This window comes from Anomaloglossus baeobatrachus, chromosome 6 (genome assembly GCF_048569485.1).
Source record: "Anomaloglossus baeobatrachus isolate aAnoBae1 chromosome 6, aAnoBae1.hap1, whole genome shotgun sequence".
Lineage (NCBI taxonomy): Eukaryota > Metazoa > Chordata > Amphibia > Anura > Aromobatidae > Anomaloglossus > Anomaloglossus baeobatrachus.
In genome coordinates this window covers 554,241,671-554,260,418 of record NC_134358.1, presented here as the reverse complement: position 1 = coordinate 554,260,418, position 18,748 = coordinate 554,241,671, and the positions used below count along the sequence as shown (strand labels likewise).

The window sequence follows — 18,748 nt, the reverse complement described above, 5'->3', positions numbered from 1 at the left end:
CAATGCTCAGCAGAGCTACAAGTGAAGCAAGCACCTCACCAGAATCAGCCAATGGCCCTATCCTCAGGAAGGATTACGCTCTGTGGAGATCTTCGCACACTTTCCGGGGGGGGGGGGATGGGTGTTATCACGGCCACGGGGGCGCGGGAATTAGCGCTAAAAGAGCGCGAAGATTAAGTCAGTGTGCCCCCCCCCCTTCCCTGCTGTGGGTAGTAAAAAAAACGGCGGGAAGGGAGCTTCTGATAGTTTTCCTCCCTCTCCCTCCAGTCAGCACACAGCTTGTCCCTGGTGGTTATCAGCCGGCTTTTCTGCTAGAGCAAATAAACAGCGTGAGTCCCTGAGCCCTGGTCCCTCCCCCTGCCACCGGGAAATTATCTGCAGGACTTTCTGCAAACAGGAGTGACTTCCCCCCCTCCTCCAGCCAGCTAGATTAAAGTTAACACTGTGTGTGCAGGATCCTTGGGACTCTCCTCCTTGCACTCAGCAAGGGACTTTCTCATAATAAATACTGTAAATGTCCTGGGAGCCTTCCCTGCAGCATCTTTTCTCCCTTTGTCTGGGAAACCAGTCAGGGGGGATCTCACCTTAAAACACTGCTTCCGTCCAGGCAGTGAAAATAGCAGAGTCAGCTTGCTGTGTCCGGTCACATCGGTGCCATATTCAACTCAGAGCCTGCAAAGAGGGGCTGAGGAATTGGTGCCATATTCAACTCGGAGCCTGCAAAGAGGGGCTGAGGAATTGGGCTATAGGGGCACAGGCCTCTACGCTGGTCTTTGGAAAATCGGTGTCTGTGGAACCCGTCATCCAGCCCAGGATCCAGCGTCGCAGGAGGGGGTACGTGGAGGCGACACTCCACGTTCCCGCCCTTTGATAGTGGGAGATCGGTCCCAAAAGGAAACAGTCGCCCTCAAAAAATAAACCTTGAAAGGAAGTACCTCCTACAGACACTAAGCTAAAACTGAGGTTGCCTGGCCAGGGGGTATATACTGCAGAGGAGGCTATGCTTTTGCATCTACTTAGTGTCCTCCTATGGATAGGCAGCATAACGTCCATGGTCCTGTGTCCCCCAATGAGGCGTCAGAGAAAAACTGATTACCACCACATGCGGTTTTGATTTTTTTGCCAGGTGTAGGAAGATGGTGTAAAAATTTCAGCACCAAATCTGCAACTCGGGGCATAAAAAAAAATTACACTTAAATGGTTTTGACTGTTTTGGTGTGGTTTTCTGCTGGGAGGTGCAAATTTTGTGCTGAAATCTGGTGCAGACATTGTAGCAACAAATTTGCATCTCATGGCAGAAAATCTCACCAAAACCAGATCAAAACAGTTTTTATAAAAATGTTTGCCAAGAGATGCAATTTGGGGCTGAAATTTCTACAGCATATTCCTGCACCAAATCTACAACTGGCAAAAAAAAAAAAAAAAATCACATTACTATTGCATCAAAACCGCAAGGTGTTTTGATGTGGGTTTTTTTGCCAGAAGGTGTAGATTCTATGCGGGAATTTATTGTAGAAATTTCAGCACCAAATCTGCATCTCTTGGCAAAAAAACTGCAGTTTTCTGTCAGGAGATGCAGGTCTAAACTCAGAGACCTCACCTGAGGTTAAGTTACCTGCTCTCACATGTGGAGGACTGAGGGAACCTCCAGCTGTGACCACAAATAATCTGAGTGACATCACCACTCATCCATCTCTGCCTGAAACCTACAGCAGGCAGTCATATTCTATGGACAGACACTCATTTTAGATGTAGCAGAGCTGGAATCACTTTGGGACCTCGTGGATTATGTCAGACGTGGGTGTTAAAATGCAAAAAAACCCCACCCTTTCACCATTTTTTTTTATTTCACATAAAGGATTTTTGGGGTGTGTGTGTTTCTTTTCACTTGCATATTAGAAATAGGATGTCTCTGACGCCTCCCATTACTAATCTAGGGCTTAGTGGCAGCTGTCGGCTGTTATTAACCTCTCGTTACCCCGACTGTCACTGCACCAAGGTAATCTGGATCAGCCAGGTAAGGTTCCGGAATTGTCTCAACTAATGGATGCAACAATCCTGGGTGGCTGCAGGCTGCTATTTTTAGGCCGGGGGGGGGACCTAATAAGCATAGGTCTCCCCAGCCTGAGCATACCAGCCCAAGATGTCAGGCTTTATCATGACTGGGTATCAAAATTGGGAGGTGGAACTGCACAGTGTTTTTAAAAACTTATTAAAACAAAAAACAACCACATGCGGTTCCTCTTATTTTGATACACAGCCAAGATAGGCGCACGTCTGGGTGCTGCAGCCTGTAGCCCTGGGCTTTATCTGCTGGGTATCATAATATGGGGGGACCCAATGCCATTAAAATATATTATACCACAATAAAGTCACAGACAGGGTCTGTGATTGGTTGCAGTCAGACACGCCGTCACACAGGAGGGGGGTGGGGGGGGCATCTGACTGTAACCAGAGACAGCAGGACTGCCAATGGGGGGGAGCACTGAATATGTATAAAGATAAATTAGCGGACCCGGAAGCAAGACCAGCCACACCAGAGACCAGTAAGTATAACGTGCTGTCTCCAGTCCCTCTATCCCTTCTACCACCATTTTTAAGTGAAGGATTCTGGTCCCCATAGACTTGTATGGGGAAAGGCCTCCGGCCAGATATTTGGGATCGATTTCAGGCCTAACCAGAGTTGTTTTTAAAACCCGGTTAGACCCGCCGATCCCAGATGTCTGAGAGTCTGCTTATTGCTACTCAGGATGTGTACAGGATAATGTATGTACACAGTGACTACATCAGCAGAATAGTGAGTGCAGCTCTGGAGTAGAATACAGGATGTAACTCAGGAGCAGTAATGTATGTACACAGTGACTACATCAGCAGAATAGTGAGTGCAGCTCTGGAGTATAATACAGGAGGTAACTCAGGATCAGTACAGGATCAGTAATGTAATGTATGTACACAGTGACTACATCAGCAGAATAGTGAGTGCAGCTCTAGAGTATTATGCAGGATGTAACTCAGGATCAGTACAGGATCAGTAATGTAATGTATGTACACAGTGATTGCACCAGCAGAACAGTGAGTGCAGCTCTGGAGTAGAATACAGGATGTAACTCAGGATCAGTAATGTATGGACACAGTGACTGCATCAGCAGAATAGTGAGTGCAGCTCTAGAGTATTATGCAGGATGTAACTCAGGATCAGTACAGGATCAGTAATGTAATGTATGTACACAGTGATTGCACCAGCAGAATAGTGAGTGCCGCTCTGGGGTATAATACAGGAGGTAACTCACGATCAGTAATGTAATGTATGTACACAGTGACTGCATCAGCAGAATAGTGAGTGCAGCTCTGGAGTATAATACAGAATGTAACTCAGAATCAGAACAGGATCAATAATGAAATCATGTAAACAATGACTCCAGCAGAATAGTGAGTGCAGCTCTGGAAAATTATGTATTTACAGAAATAATGAACTTTACATATAAACGATGAGACAATGTTTGTCCGTGATCTGTCGCTTTAGAGGCACATGACAATGCAGTTAAAAGGAGGAAAACAACATGTCTACTGACAAAATTCATAATCAATAATTGGAGGGAAAAGGCAGATTGGCGCACTCCAGTGCTCAGGTATATCACAAGCTGTGGGACCAGAATTGTGAATCATCCAGAAATCAAAAATATTAGTTTAAAATTTCATTAAGTCCCTTCCTGGAGAGGAGTGTTCATGTCATGTAACACGCGTCGTCCTGCAGATCGCTCTTCCTGTCTGTATATAGATCCTTTGTGCCTATAACACTGTGTAACCAATGACATCAGTCCGGTGAGCCGGACACCGCTGTAGTAAACGGGGTACCGAGCGTCTCCGGAGGGTCTGCAGCTCACATACATGGCATCTCTGGAGCTCAGCCTGGTCTTGCATGATTGTGTCCTAGGTCAGGGATGTGCAGTCTCCGCAGGCACCAGGTTGCCCGTTGTGTCCAGCTGCATGCACTTACAGGAGCAGGCGGACACCGGGCACTCTGTGTGATCTCTGCAAAACACAAGACAGGATAAGTGAGAGCACAAGACATGGGGCATCATCACCCGAGTCACTGCGGCAGGACCCAGACATGCCAGTCACTCTGGTTACAATATTATTGTAGGAGGGGAGAGGGGGAGAAGAGAGAGGGGGAGAAGAGAGAGGGGGAGAAGAGAGAGGGGGAGAAGAGAGAGGGGGAGAAGAGAGAGGGGGAGAAGAGAGAGGGGGAGAAGAGAGAGGGGGAGAAGAGAGAGGGGGAGAAGAGAGAGGGGGAGAAGAGAGAGGGGGAGAAGAGAGAGGGGGAGAAGAGAGAGGGGGAGAAGAGAGAGGGGGAGAAGAGAGAGGGGGAGAAGAGAGAGGGGGAGAAGAGAGAGGGGGAGAAGAGAGAGGGGGAGAAGAGAGAGGGGGAGAAGAGAGAGGGGGAGAAGAGAGAGGGGGAGAAGAGAGAGGGGGAGAAGAGAGAGGGGGAGGGAGAAGAGAGAGGGAGAAGAGAGAGGGAGAAGGGAGAGAGAAGAGGGAGAAAGAAAGGAAGAAGAGGGAGAAAGAAAGGAAGAAGAGGGAGAAAGAAAGGAAGAAGAGGAGAAAGAAAGGAAGAAGAGGAATAAAGAAAGGAAGAAGAGGGAGAAAGAAAGAAAGAAAGAAGAGGGAGAAAAGAAAGGAGAAAATTGATTGGGGTATTTTTCAGAGGACTATTTGTGTTTTTATCTTTCTACTATATAAGCTTATGATTTGGATTGCTCGATGTCGGATAGTGAGGTACCCCATCTCTTTTGATAGGGTTGGAACAAGCTATTGTATTTTGCATGTTTATTTTCAAGTTTGTGGTACATGGATAACATCTGGATTACTTGAGAAATATTTGGAACAGTGTCACTTTTCCATTTGGCCAGTAAAAGTTGTTTTGTGATAAAAAAAAAAATGTGAATCAGAAATCGGGATCTGCATTTGGTCTAGTTTTTCCATATCCATAGAAAGAAGTGCCATTTGGGGCGATGATTTGATGTTGGAATTTGTAACTCTATTCATTAGATTTGACACTTCCCTCCAGAGAGGTCTTATCTTTGGGCAATTCCATAAGATGTGGACCAACGTTCCTTTTTCATTACAATTTCTCCAACAAAGTGGAGTATTTTTGCGGTCTACGTTATGTAGCTTAGAGGGTGTGAAATACCAATTTGTTATAACCTTATAGAAGGACTCATGCAGTATAGCCGAAATGTGAAGGTGGTCTGAGCTATAGCTTGTTTGTTTAAATGTAATAAGAATATCTGTGTATGTATATAATCAATATATAGATGTAGTAGCATAATTATCTGTCTGTCTATGTAGCAATTGCACAGACCTATAATATAATTCAAAGCTGTATAGTCATGAAGGGGTTACCAAGAATAAGTGAACAGATGTACAAACGATGAAAGTCTTTTAATAATGAGTAAAAGTCTTATCAGTAGTGTTCACACAGAAAGAATGTACAAGGAACAAAGATGTGTTTTACAGCATGCTGGGAGAAATTGAGGAGTGAAACACTCCCTTAAACTCTGTTGTATTTTCAAGGTAATGATGCAAACTGTATAATTGGGTTTCTTCAAATACACGAGTTCAGTGGATGACTCTGGCTGAAGGAGTCTGTGTGTTCATTGTCTGATACATTGATATATCGGCACTGATATACAGCTAATACGGCACAGTCTCTGGATTCCCTGTATGAAGATACCATTAGCTATCTTTACCTAAAATCTCTACCTTGACAGAAATATTAGAGGAAAAAGTCGCTTTTAAGCTAAAATTGCCAGTTTTCTTCTGTAAAATCCTTGTTTAAAGTTTTCCCCCCATTTAGCCATGTAGTTTAAAAGAATAGGTTTAGTGTCATTATTTACAAGGTCAGAGATATATTTGGTATTTCAGATGGTTTTCTTTTCCGTATTGCAAAGGAGGTGGTTTATAATCTCTGGAAGGGTAGGTTTACCAACCAATTTATTAAGGGATTCTCTTAGAGAAATCAATGTTTTGAAGTCCAAGTCTGTGACGACCCTCCTCCATTTCTTACCTGAACCAGCTCATCATATGCCCGGCGTGACCACCGTGTCGACAGTTGTGGCACCACGTGAACCAATTGTTGAACTGAGCCACCTTCTTCTCCTTGCTGAGGTCGACCTTCTCATCAGACTTCGATGCCCCTAGGGAGAAGTACACACCCGAGATTAGAAGGTCAGACATTCGAAAGTGCAATGAAGTCACATCACGGTGCGCATCATCAAGCGTGCCGGCTGTGTTGAGGTAGACCGAAAAATAGTGATTGGTCACAGTGGTGAAGTGGTGTGGTGTTGGTGTGACTTAATTGCTGTCGCCAAATTATGAAGCGCATTTTTGGGCTGCCCGTGGCATCATAAAATGCACTATGCTCGCAACAATGTGCACCAGTTTTCTTGTGCACATTGTCGTAAATATGTCCCAGGCCGATTGGCTGTGCCCCATTTTCACAATATTTTTTTAGACAGTCTGATGCCAGAAAAATGGCGTAGCGGGCATCACAAATTTTACCTCTGCTTCAATGCCTCACCATTGACAAGGTAAGGTGTTGGAATGGAAGAAGGGAATTTTGTTTACTTACCGTAAATTCCTTTTCTTCTAGCTCCAATTGGGAGACCCAGACAATTGGGTGTATAGGCTATGCCTCCGGAGGCCGCACAAAGTATTACACTAAAAGTGTAAAGCCCCTCCCCTTCTGCCTATACACCCCCCGTGCTCCCACGGGCTCCTCAGTTTTGGTGCAAAAGCAAGAAGGAGGAAAAAAATTATAAACTGGTTTAAAGTAAATTCAATCCGAAGGAACATCGGAGAACTGAAACCATTCAACATTAACAACATGTGTACACAAAAAACAGGGGCGGGTGCTGGGTCTCCCAATTGGAGCTAGAAGAAGAAGGGAATTTTGTTTACTTACCGTAAATTCCTTTTCTTCTAGCTCCAATTGGGAGACCCAGACAATTGGGTGTATAGCTACTGCCTCCGGAGGCCACACAAAGTATTACACTTAAAAGTGTAAGGCCCCTCCCCTTCTGGCTATACACCCCCCCGTGGGATCACGGGCTCCTCAGTTTTAGTGCAAAAGCAAGAAGGAGGAAAGCCAATAACTGTTTTAAATACAAATTCAACCCGAGAAACAGCCTCGGAGAACTGAACTGTTCAACATGAACAACATGTGCACCCGAAAAAAACAAACTTCCTAAGAAAACAGGGCGGGTGCTGGGTCTCCCAATTGGAGCTAGAAGAAAAGGAATTTACGGTAAGTAAACAAAATTCCCTTCTTCTTTGTCGCTCCTAATTGGGAGACCCAGACAATTGGGACGTCCAAAAGCAGTCCCTGGGTGGGTAAAAGAATACCTCGTGATAGGGCCGTCAAACAGCCCTTTCCTACAGGTGAGCCACCGCCGCCTGAAGGACTTGTCTACCTAGGCCGGCATCCGCCGAAGCGTAGGTATGCACCTGATAATGCTTGGTAAAAGTGTGCAGACTCGACCAGGTAGCCGCCTGGCACACCTGCTGAGCCGTAGCCTGGTGCCGTAATGCCCAGGACGCACCCACGGCTCTGGTAGAATGGGCCTTCAGCCCTGATGGAATCGGAAGCCCAGCCGAACGGTAGGTGTGAAGAATTGGTTCCTTGATCCACCGCGCAAGGGTGGATTTGGAAGCTTGCGACCCTTTACGCTGACCAGCGACAAGGACAAAGAGTGCATCCGAGCGGCGCAGAGACGCCGTGCGGGAAATGTAGATCCTGAGTGCTCTCACCAGATCCAATAAATGCAAACCCTTTTCAAATTGGTGAACTGGATGCGGACACAAAGACGGTAAAGTGATATCTTGATTGAGATGAAAGGAAGATACCACCTTGGGAAGAAATTCTGGAATTGGACGCAGAACTACCTTGTCCTGGTGAAACACCAGGAATGGAGATCTGCATGATAACGCCGCCAGCTCGGACACTCTCCGAAGAGACGTGACCGCCACTAGAAAGGCCACTTTCTGTGAAAGACGAGAAAGGGAAACCTCCTTCATAGGCTCGAAAGGCGGCTTCTGGAGAGCAATTAGAACCTTGTTCAGGTCCCAGGGCTCCAACGGCCGCTTGTAAGGGGGGACGATATGACAAACCCCTTGCAGGAACGTGCGTACCTGAGGAAGTCGCGCCAGGCGCTTCTGAAAAAATACGGATAGCGCGGAGACTTGACCTTTAAGGGAGCCAAGCGACAAACCTTTTTCCAACCCAGACTGCAGGAAGGAAAGAAAAGTAGGCAATGCAAAAGGCCAGGGAGAAACTCCCTGAGCAGAGCACCAAAATAGGAATATCCTCCACGTCCTGTGGTAGATCTTGGCGGAGGATGGCTTCCTAGCCTGTCTCATGGTGGCAACCACTTCATGAGATAAACCTGAGGCCGCTAGGATCCAGGACTCAATGGCCACACAGTCAGGTTCAGGGCCGCAGAATTCAGATGGAAAAACGGCCCTTGAGACAGCAAGTCTGGACGGTCTGGTAGTGCCCACGGATGGCCTACCGTGAGGTGCCACAGATCCGGGTACCACGACCTCCTTGGCCAGTCTGGAGCGACGAGAATGGCGCGGCGGCAGTCGGACGTGATTTTGCGGAGCACTCTGGGCAACAATGCCAGAGGTGGGAACACATACGGTAGCCGGAACTGCGACCAATCTTGAACTAAGGCGTCTGCCGCCAGAGCTCGGTGATCGTGAGACCGTGCCATGAAAACCGGGACTTTGTTGTTGTGCCGTGACGCCATCAGGTCGACGTCCGGCATCCCCCAGCGGCGACAGATCTCCTGAAACACGTCCGAGTGAAGGGACCATTCCCCTGCGTCCATGCCCTGGCGACTGAGAAAGTCTGCTTCCCAGTTTTCTACGCCTGGGATGTGGACTGCGGATATGGTGGATGCCGTGTCTTCCACCCACGTCAGAATCCGCCGGACTTCCTGGAAGGCTTGCCGACTGCGTGTTCCCCCTTGGTGGTTGATGTATGCCACCGCTGTGGAGTTGTCCGACTGAATTCGGATCTGCTTGCCTTCCAGCCACTGTTGGAAGGCTTGTAGGGCAAGATAGACTGCTCTGATTTCCAGAACATTGATCTGAAGGGTGGACTCTTTCCGAGTCCACGTACCTTGAGCCCTGTGGTGGAGAAACACTGCTCCCCACCCTGATAGACTCGCATCTGTCGTGACCACCGCCCAGGATGGGGGTAGGAACGACTTTCCTTTTGACAATGAGGTGGGAAGAAGCCACCACCGGAGAGATTCCTTGGCTGCCTGAGAGAGGGAGACCTCCCTGTCGAGGGACGTCGACTTCCCGTCCCATTGGCGGAGAATGTCCCATTGTAATGGACGCAGATGAAACTGCGCAAAAGGAACTGCTTCCATTGCTGCTACCATCTTCCCTAGGAAGTGCATGAGGCGCCTCAAGGGGTGCGACTGGCCCTGCAGGAGAGATTGCACCCCTGTCTGTAGCGAGCACTGTTTGTCCAGTGGAAGTTTCACTATCGCTGAGAGAGTATGAAACTCCATGCCAAGATATATTAGTGATTGGGTCGGGGTTAGATTTGACTTTGAAAAGTTGATGATCCACCCGAAACTCTGGAGAGTCTTCAGTGCCACGTTCAGGCTGTGTTGGCATGCCTCTTGAGAGGGTGCCTTGATAAGTAGATCGTCTAAATACGGGATCACAGAGTGACCTTGCGAGTGCAGGACTGCTACTACTGCTGCCATGACCTTGGTGAAGACCCGAGGGGCTGTCGCCAGCCCGAAAGGTAGAGCTACGAACTGCAGGTGTTCGCTTCCTATAACGAAGCGTAGAAAACGCTGATGCTCTGGTGCAATCGGCACGTGGAGATAAGCATCCTTGATGTCTATTGATGCTAGGAAATCTCCTTGAGACATTGAGGCGATAACGGAGCGGAGAGATTCCATCCGGAACCTCCTGGTTTTTACGTGTTTGTTGAGCAGCTTTAGATCCAGGACGGGACGGAACGACCCGCCTTTCTTTGGCACCACAAACAAATTGGAGTAAAAACCGTGGCCTTGTTCCTGAAGAGGAACGGAAGTCACCACTCCTTCCGCCTTTAGAGCGGACACCGCTTGCAGCAGAGCATCGGCTCGGTCGGGCGGTGGAGAAGTTCTGAAGAAACGAGTTGGAGGACGAGAGCTGAACTCTATCCTGTACCCGTGAGACAGAATGTCTCTCACCCAACGGTCTTTGACCTGTGACAGCCAAATGTCGCCAAAGCGGGAGAGCCTGCCACCGACCGAGGATGCGGAGAGAGGAGACTGAAAGTCATGAGGAAGCCGTCTTGGTAACGGTTCTTCCGGCTGGCTTTTTTGGGCGTGATTGAGTCCGCCAAGAATCTGAGCTCCTCTGATCCTTTTGAGTCCTTTTGGACGAGTAGAATTGGGACCTGCCTGAGCCTCGAAAGGACCGAAAACCAGACTGTCCCCTCCTCTGTTGGGGTTTGTTTTGTCTGGGTTGCGGTAAGGCTGAATCCTTACCCTTGGAGTGTTTAATGATTTCATCCAAACGCTCACCAAACAATCGGTCACGAGAAAAAGGCAAACTGGTTAAGCACTTCTTGGAAGAAGAATCTGCCTTCCATTCTCTCAACCACAGGGCTCTGCGTAAAACCACTGAGTTGGCTGACGCCACCGCCGTACGGCTCGTAGAGTCTAGGACAGCATTAATCGCGTAAGACGCGAATGCAGACATTTGAGAGGTCAATGGTGCCACCTGCGGAGCAGATGTACGTGTGACCGTGTCGACCTGTGTAAGGCCAGCTGAAATAGCTTGGAGTGCCCATACGGCTGCGAATGCTGGCGCCAACGACGCTCCAATAGCTTCATAGATGGATTTTAACCAGAGCTCCATCTGTCTGTCAGTGGCATCTTTAAGTGCCGCCCCATCTTCCACTGCAACTAGAGATCTGGCTGCAAGCCTGGAGATTGGAGGGTCCACCTTGGGACACTGTGTCCAGCCCTTGACCACGTCAGGGGGAAAAGGATAGCGCGTATCTTTAAGCCGTTTGGAGAAACGCTTATCTGGATAAGCGTGGTGTTTCTGGATTGCGTCTCTAAAGTCAGAGTGGTCCAGAAAAGTGCTTAATTTACGCTTGGGATACCTGAAATGGAATTTCTCCTGCTGTGAAGCTGCCTCCTCCGCAGGAGGAGCTTGTGGAGAAATATCTAACATCTTATTGATGGACGCTATAAGATCATTCACTATGGCGTCACCATCCGGGGTATCTAGATTGAGAGCGGCCCCAGTATCAGAATCCTGATCAGTTACATCCGCCTCATCACACAGAGAGTCGTCCCGCTGGGACCCTGACCAGTGTGATGAAGTTGAGGGTCGCTCATAGCGAGCCCGCTTAGGTTGTCTGGGACTGTCGTCCGAGTCAGAGCCGTCACCCTGGGGTGCATGTGACACCCCCGGAGCTAGGAAGTGTTCCAGCTGAGGGGGACCAGGGGGCAATGAACCAACAGTGCCCATGGTCTGAGTTACTGGTCTAGACTGCAATGTTTCAAGAATTTTAGACATAGTCATAGACAATCTGTCAGCAAAAGCTGCAAACTCCGTCCCTGTCACCTGGACAGCATTCACAGGTGGTTCTCCCTGGGTCACCTCTAGCAGAGGCCCCGGCTGAGCAATTGCCACAGGGGCCGAGCACTGCACACAATGGGGGTCAGTGGAACCTGCCGGTAGAGCAGCCCCACATGCGGTACAGGCAGTATATAAAGTCCGTGCCTTGGCACTTTTGCTTTTTGCGGACGACATGCTGTTGTCTCCTTGAGAAATCTAAGGAGGGTATATAGCAGAAAATCACCAGCGACCGTACAGTGTAAAGTATTGCCAGCACAAAATACAAAGTACACTATGGCACAAGTGGGGGAGAGCCCTTGAGGGCTGCTTACCGCCCGCTGAAAAGCGGGTGTGAGGTCGTAGAATCCCTTGTCTGGGTCTCCCAGCCTCCCCTCTGCAGCTCAGCGTGCAGGCAGGAATGGCTGCCGGCGTCCTGTGAAGAGGGGCGGACCGTGGGCGTGCCACAAACAAAAGTGCGGGAAACTGCGTCCCACTGTGCCTAGTGTGAGGGCTGGAGTATGTAAAACAGACTCCAGCTCTTAGCGCTGCTGGTCTGTACAGCGTCCCGCCCTCCTCCTGACTGGCAGGTCTGGGGGCGGGAACGATACGAACTAGGCCGCAAAAGCCGGGGACTGTAGTAATCTAGCGCGGCCGTCATATATGCACGGCCAGCGCGGAAGTCCCCGGCGCACCACAAATCCCAGCCGCGACGCAGTAAACACTGACCCCAGCGGCCGGATCGGCCGATCGTACTAAGTCTCCTCACTCAGCAGAGCTGTAGTGAGTAACGGCACAAGCGCAGCAGCGCTGTTTACCCCGGCGCACTAACACACCCAGCAATGCTGCAGTGTGCGTGCGGTAAGCACGGGGACACGGAGTACCTTAATGAAGCAGGGTCCTGTCCCTGAGGAAACTCCGCTCCGTATCCAGCAGATCCTCCAGGGGCTGTGGATGGAGCACGGTCTCAGTGCCCGGAGACCGGTCAAGTCCCACTTCACCCAGAGCCCTAATGGGGATGGGGAAGGAATCAGCATGTGGGCTCCAGCCTCCGTACCCGCAATGGGTACCTCAACCTTAACAAACACCGCCGACCGCAAGTGGGGTGAGAAGGGAGCATGCTGGGGGCCCCCGTATGGGCCCTCTTTTCTTCCATCCGACATAGTCAGCAGCTGCTGCTGACTAAACAGTGGAGCTATGTGTGCATGTCTGACCTCCTTCGCACAAAGCATAAAACTGAGGAGCCCGTGATCCCACGGGGGGGTGTATAGCCAGAAGGGGAGGGGCCTTACACTTTTAAGTGTAATACTTTGTGTGGCCTCCGGAGGCAGTAGCTATACACCCAATTGTCTGGGTCTCCCAATTAGGAGCGACAAAGAAAAGGAATTTACGGTAAGTAAACAAAATTCCCTTCTTTGTCGCTCCATTGGGAGACCCAGACAATTGGGACGTCCAAAAGCAGTCCCTGGGTGGGTAAATAATACCTCATAATAGAGCCGTAACGGCTCCGTCCTACAGGTGGGCAACCGCCGCCTGAAGGACTCGCCTACCTAGGCTGGCATCCGCCGAAGCATAGGTATGCACCTGATAGTGTTTCGTGAAAGTGTGCAGGCTCGACCAGGTAGCCGCCTGACACACCTGCTGAGCCGTAGCCTGGTGCCTCAAAGCCCAGGAACGTACCCACGGCTCTGGTAGAATGGGCCTTCAGCCCTGAGGGAACCGGAAGCCCAGCAGAATGGTAAGCTTCGAGAATTGGTTCCTTGATCCACCGAGCCAGGGTTGATTTGGAAGCCTGTGACCCTTTACGCTGGCCAGCGACAAGGATAAAGAGTGCATCCGAGCGGCGCAGGGGCGCCGTACGAGAAATGTAGAGTCTGAGTGCTCTCACCAGATCTAACAAGTGCAAATCCTTTTCACATTGGTGAATTGGATGAGGGCAAAAAGAGGGTAAGGAGATATCCTGATTGAGATGAAAAGGGGATACCACCTTAGGTAGAAATTCCGGAACCGGATGCAGAACCACCTTGTCCTGGTGAAACACCAAGAAAGGGGCTTTGCATGACAATGCTGCTAGCTCAGACACTCTCCGAAGTGAAGTGACTGCTACTAGGAAAACCACTTTCTGCGAAAGGCGTGCGAGAGAAATATCCCTCATTGGCTCGAACGGTGGTTTCTGAAGAACCATCAGCACCCTGTTCAGATCCCAGGGTTCCAACGGACGTTTGTAAAGAGGGACGATGTGACAAACCCCCTGCAGGAACGTGCGTACCTGTGGAAGTCTGGCCAAGCGCTTCTGAAAAAACACAGAGAGCGCAGAGACTTGTCCCTTAAGGAAGCCAAGCGACAAACCCTTTTCCAATCCTGACTGAAGAAAGGACAGAAAAGTGGGCAAGGCAAATGGCCAGGGAGAAAAACCCTGATCAGAGCACCATGACAGGAATATTTTCCACGTCCTGTGGTAGATCTTGGCGGACGTTGGTTTCCTAGCCTGTCTCATAGTGGCAATGACCTCTTGAGATAATCCTGAAGACGCTAAGATCCAGGACTCAATGGCCACACAGTCAGGTTGAGGGCCGCAGAATTCAGATGGAAAAACGGCCCTTGAGACAGCAAGTCTGGTCGGTCTGGTAGTGCCCACGGTTGGCCGACCGTGAGATGCCACAGATCCGGGTACCACGACCTCCTCGGCCAGTCTGGAGCGACGAGGATGGCGCGGCGGCTGTCGGCCCTGATCTTGCGTAACACTCTGGGCAACAGTGCCAGCGGAGGAAACACATAAGGGAGTTGAAACTGCGACCAATCCTGAACTAAGGCGTCTGCCGCCAGAGCTCTGTGATCGTGAGAACGTGCCATGAATGCCGTGACCTTGTTGTTGTGCCGGGACGCCATTAGGTCGACGTCCGGCATCCCCCAGCGGCAACAGATCTCCTGAAACACGTCCGGGTGAAGGGACCATTCCCCTGCGTCCATGCCCTGGCGACTGAGAAAATCTGCTTCCCAGTTTTCCACGCCCGGGATGTGAACTGCGGAGATGGTGGAGGCCGTGGCTTCCACCCACATCAAAATCCGCCGGACTTCCTGGAAGGCTTGCCGGCTGCGTGTTCCTCCTTGGTGGTTGATGTAAGCCACCGCTGTGGAGTTGTCCGACTGAATTCGGATCTGCTCGCCTTCCAGCCACTGCTGGAACGCTTTTAGGGCTAGATACACTGCCCTGATCTCCAGAACATTGATCTGAAGTGAGGACTCTTGCCGAGTCCACGTACCCTGAGCCCTGTGGTGGAGAAAAACTGCTCCCCACCCTGACAGACTCGCGTCCGTCGTGACCACCGCCCAGGATGGGGGTAGGAAGGATTTCCCCTTCGATAATGAAGTGGGATGAAGCCACCACCGAAGGGAAGCTTTGGTTGCCTGAGAGAGGGAGACGTTCCTGTCGAGGGACGTCTGCTTCCTGTCCCATTTGCGTAGGATGTCCCATTGAAGAGGACGCAGGTGAAACTGCGCGAAAGGGACTGCCTCCATTGCTGCCACCATCTTCCCCAGGAAGTGCATGAGGCGCCTCAAGGGGTGTGACTGACCTTGAAGGAGAGATTGCACCCCCGTCTGTAGTGAACGCTGCTTGTTCAGCGGAAGCTTCACTATCGCTGAGAGGGTATGAAACTCCATGCCAAGATATGTCAGCGATTGGGCCGGTGTCAGATTTGACTTTGGAAAATTGATGATCCACCCGAAACTCTGGAGAGTCTCCAGAGTAGCGGTGAGGCTGTGCTGGCATGCCTCTTGAGAGGGAGCCTTGACCAGCAGATCGTCTAAGTAAGGGATCACCGAGTGACCCTGAGAGTGGAGGACCGCAACTACTGCAGCCATGACCTTGGTGAAAACCCGTGGGGCTGTCGCCAGGCCGAACGGCAGTGCCACGAACTGAAGGTGTTCGTCTCCTATGGCGAAGCGCAGGAAGAGCTGATGCTCTGGAGCAATCGGTACGTGGAGATAAGCATCTTTGATATCGATCGATGCAAGGAAATCTCCTTGGGACATTGAGGCGATGACGGAGCGGAGGGATTCCATCCGGAACCGCCTGGTCTTTACGTGTTTGTTGAGCAGTTTTAGGTCCAGGACAGGACGGAAAGACCCGTCCTTCTTTGGAACCACAAACAGGTTGGAGTAAAAACCGTGACCCTGTTGCTGAAGATGAACAGGGACCACCACTCCTTCTGTCTTCAGAGTGCCCAGCGCCTGCAGAAGAGCATCGGCTCGCTCGGGAGGCGGAGATGTTCTGAAAAATCGAGTCGGAGGACGAGAGCTGAACTCTATCCTGTAACCGTGAGACAGAATGTCTCTCACCCAACGGTCTTTTACCTGTGGCAGCCAAATGTCGGAAAAGCGGGAGAGCCTGCCACCGACCGAGGATGCGGTGTGAGGATCCAGCCTCTCACCAAACAAACGGTCGCCAGAAAATGGCAAACCGGTTAAGCACTTTTTGGAAGCCGAATCTGCCTTCCATTCCCGTAGCCACAAGGCCCTGCGTATTGCCACCGAATTGTCGGCTGCAACCGCCGTACGGCTCGCAGAGTCCAGGACAGCATTAATAGCGTAGGACGCAAATGCCGACGTTTGAGAAGTTATGGACGCCACTTGCGGCGCAGACGTACGTGTGAGTGCGTCAATTTGAGCTTGACCCGCTGCAATAGCTTGGAGTGCCCATACGGCTGCGAATGCTGGAGCAAAAGACGCGCCGATAGCTTCATAGATGGATTTCAACCAGAGCTCGATCTGTCTGTCAGTGGCATCCTTGAGCGAAGCCCCATCTTCAACTGCGACTATGGATCTAGCCGCCAGTCTGGAGATTGGAGGATCCACCTTGGGACACTGAGTCCAGCCCTTGACCACGTCAGGGGGGAAGGGATAACGTGTATCCTTAAGGCGCTTGGAAAAACGCTTATCTGGACAAACTCGGTGTTTCTGGACTGCCTCTCTGAAGTCGGAGTGATCTAGAAACATACTCGTTGTACGCTTGGGGAACCTGAAACGGAATTTCTCCTGCTGAGAGGCTGACTCCTCCACTGGAGGAGCCGAGGGAGAAATATCCAACATTTGATGTATGGACGCGATAAGATCATTCACTATGGCGTCACCATCAGGAGTATCAAGGTTGAGAGCGGCCTCAGGATCAGAATCCTGATCAGCTACCTCCGCTTCATCATACAGAGAGTCCTCCTTCTGAGACCCTGAACAATGTGATGAGGTCGAGGGGATTTCCCAGCGAGCTCGCTTAGGCGGTCTGGGGCTGCGGTCCGTGTCAGAGACCTCACCCTGGGATCTATGAGACACCCCGGGGGAACATTGTTGTTCCAACTGAGGGGAACCAGGGGGCAATGATTCCACAGTGCCCATGGTCTGAGATACCGGTCTGGACTGCAAAGCTTCTAGAATCTTAGCCATAGTCTCAGAAAGTCTGTCGGTAAAAACTGCAAACTCCGTCCCTGTCACCTGGACAGTGTTAGCAGGTGGTTCCCCCTGGGCCCCCCTTAGCAGAGGCTCTGGCTGAGCAAGTGCCACAGGGGCAGAGCAGTGCACACAATGAGGGTCAGTGGAACCTGCCGGTAGCGAGGTCGTACATGCGGCGCAGGCAGCATAGTAAGCCTGTGTTTTGGCACCCCTGCCTCTTGTGGGCGCCATGCTGTTGTCTCCCCTGAGCAACACAATAGGGTATATAGCCAGAAATCAACCGTGCACCATACAGTGTAAAGTATAGCCTATAAACATATAATCTATAATTACACTTCTGCACAAGTGGGGCCAGCACCTCAGGTGCTGCTTACCGCCCGCTTAAAGCGGTTGTGTGGCCACCAGAATCCGTGCCTGGGTCCCCCAGAGCTTGTCTCCCCTCTGCAGCGTCAGAGGAGCTGACAGGAATGGCTGCCGGCGTCCTGAGGAGAGGAGGGAGCCGTGGGCGTGACCCAGAAAGTGCGGGAACTGGTGCCCCACTGTGCACAGTGAGGGGGGTGGAGTATGCAAAGCATGCTCCAGCCCTCAGTGCTGCCGTCCTGTACAGTGTCCCGCCCTTCACCTGACTGGCAGGGCTGGGGGCGGGAAGAAAAAAGAGACTAGGCCGCAAAAGCCGGGGACTCGAGTTATAAGCGCGGCCGCCGTATAAGCGCGGTCGGCGCGGAAGTCCCCGGCGCACTAACAGTCCCAGCCGCGCCGCAGTGATAACAATGGCAGCGGCGGTCAGCGCAGCAGTCCCCATACACTAACACACTCAGCGACGCTGCAGTGTGTAATGGCACAAACGCAGTCAGCGCCGCGGTCCCCGGTGCACTAGCACACCCAGCAATGCTGGAGTGTTAATGTGCGCGGTCCCCACGGGGACACAGAGTACCTCAAAGTAGCAGGGCCATGTCCCTCAACGATACTCGGCTCCTATCCAGCAGAGTCCTCAGGAGCTGTGGATGGAGCACGGTCTCAGTGCCTGGAGACCGATAGGATCCCACTTCACCCAGAGCCCTAAGGGGGATGGGGAAGGAAAACAGCATGTGGGCTCCAGCCTCCGTACCCGCAATGGATACCTCAACCTTAACAACACCGCCGACAAGAGTGGGGTGAGAAGGGAGCATGCTGGGGGCCCTGTTATGGGCCCTCTTTTCTTCCATCCGACATAGTCAGCAGCTGCTGCTGACTAAGCTGTGGAGCTATGCGTGCATGTCTGCCTCCTTCGCACAAAGCAAAAAACTGAGGAGCCCGTGGGAGCATGGGGGGTGTATAGGCAGAAGGGGAGGGGCTTTACACTTTTAGTGTAATACTTTGTGCGGCCTCCGGAGGCATAGCCTATACACCCAATTGTCTGGGTCTCCCAATGGAGCGACAAAGAAACAAGTGTTAATTCACTGACAGCAAACAGAGGCTGTAATCCGGTACAAAGTTTATCCTGCTCTCGGTGGATGAGCTACACTTAGCTAAAATCAAGAGACGTTAGACATTGTTTCATGTCAGACTGATCGGAGCCCTATTGTCTGTTAAATGCGGATTTTCTCAGCCCCTTTGACTATATAATTAAGAGGAAAATTATGCAGTCTGGTTAAAATAGCGAACAATGAGAGTGGTCATC

At 50.9% G+C, this 18,748-nt stretch overlaps 1 protein-coding gene across 1 annotated transcript in view; it reads right to left on the bottom strand.

Moving 5' to 3' along the window:
• Positions 1-3,429: 3,429 nt before the first annotated feature.
• The window catches only part of MIOS (meiosis regulator for oocyte development), a 121,795-nt gene continuing 106,476 nt past the window's right edge, over positions 3,430-18,748 (bottom strand). Inside the window, exons 10-11 of the mRNA XM_075316870.1 lie at positions 6,068-6,197; positions 3,430-4,032 (exon numbers count right to left, since the gene is read on the bottom strand). Coding sequence (XP_075172985.1) covers positions 3,936-4,032; positions 6,068-6,197 — 227 coding nt within the window. The 3' untranslated portion in view covers positions 3,430-3,935. The remainder of the gene's footprint in view (positions 4,033-6,067; positions 6,198-18,748) is intronic.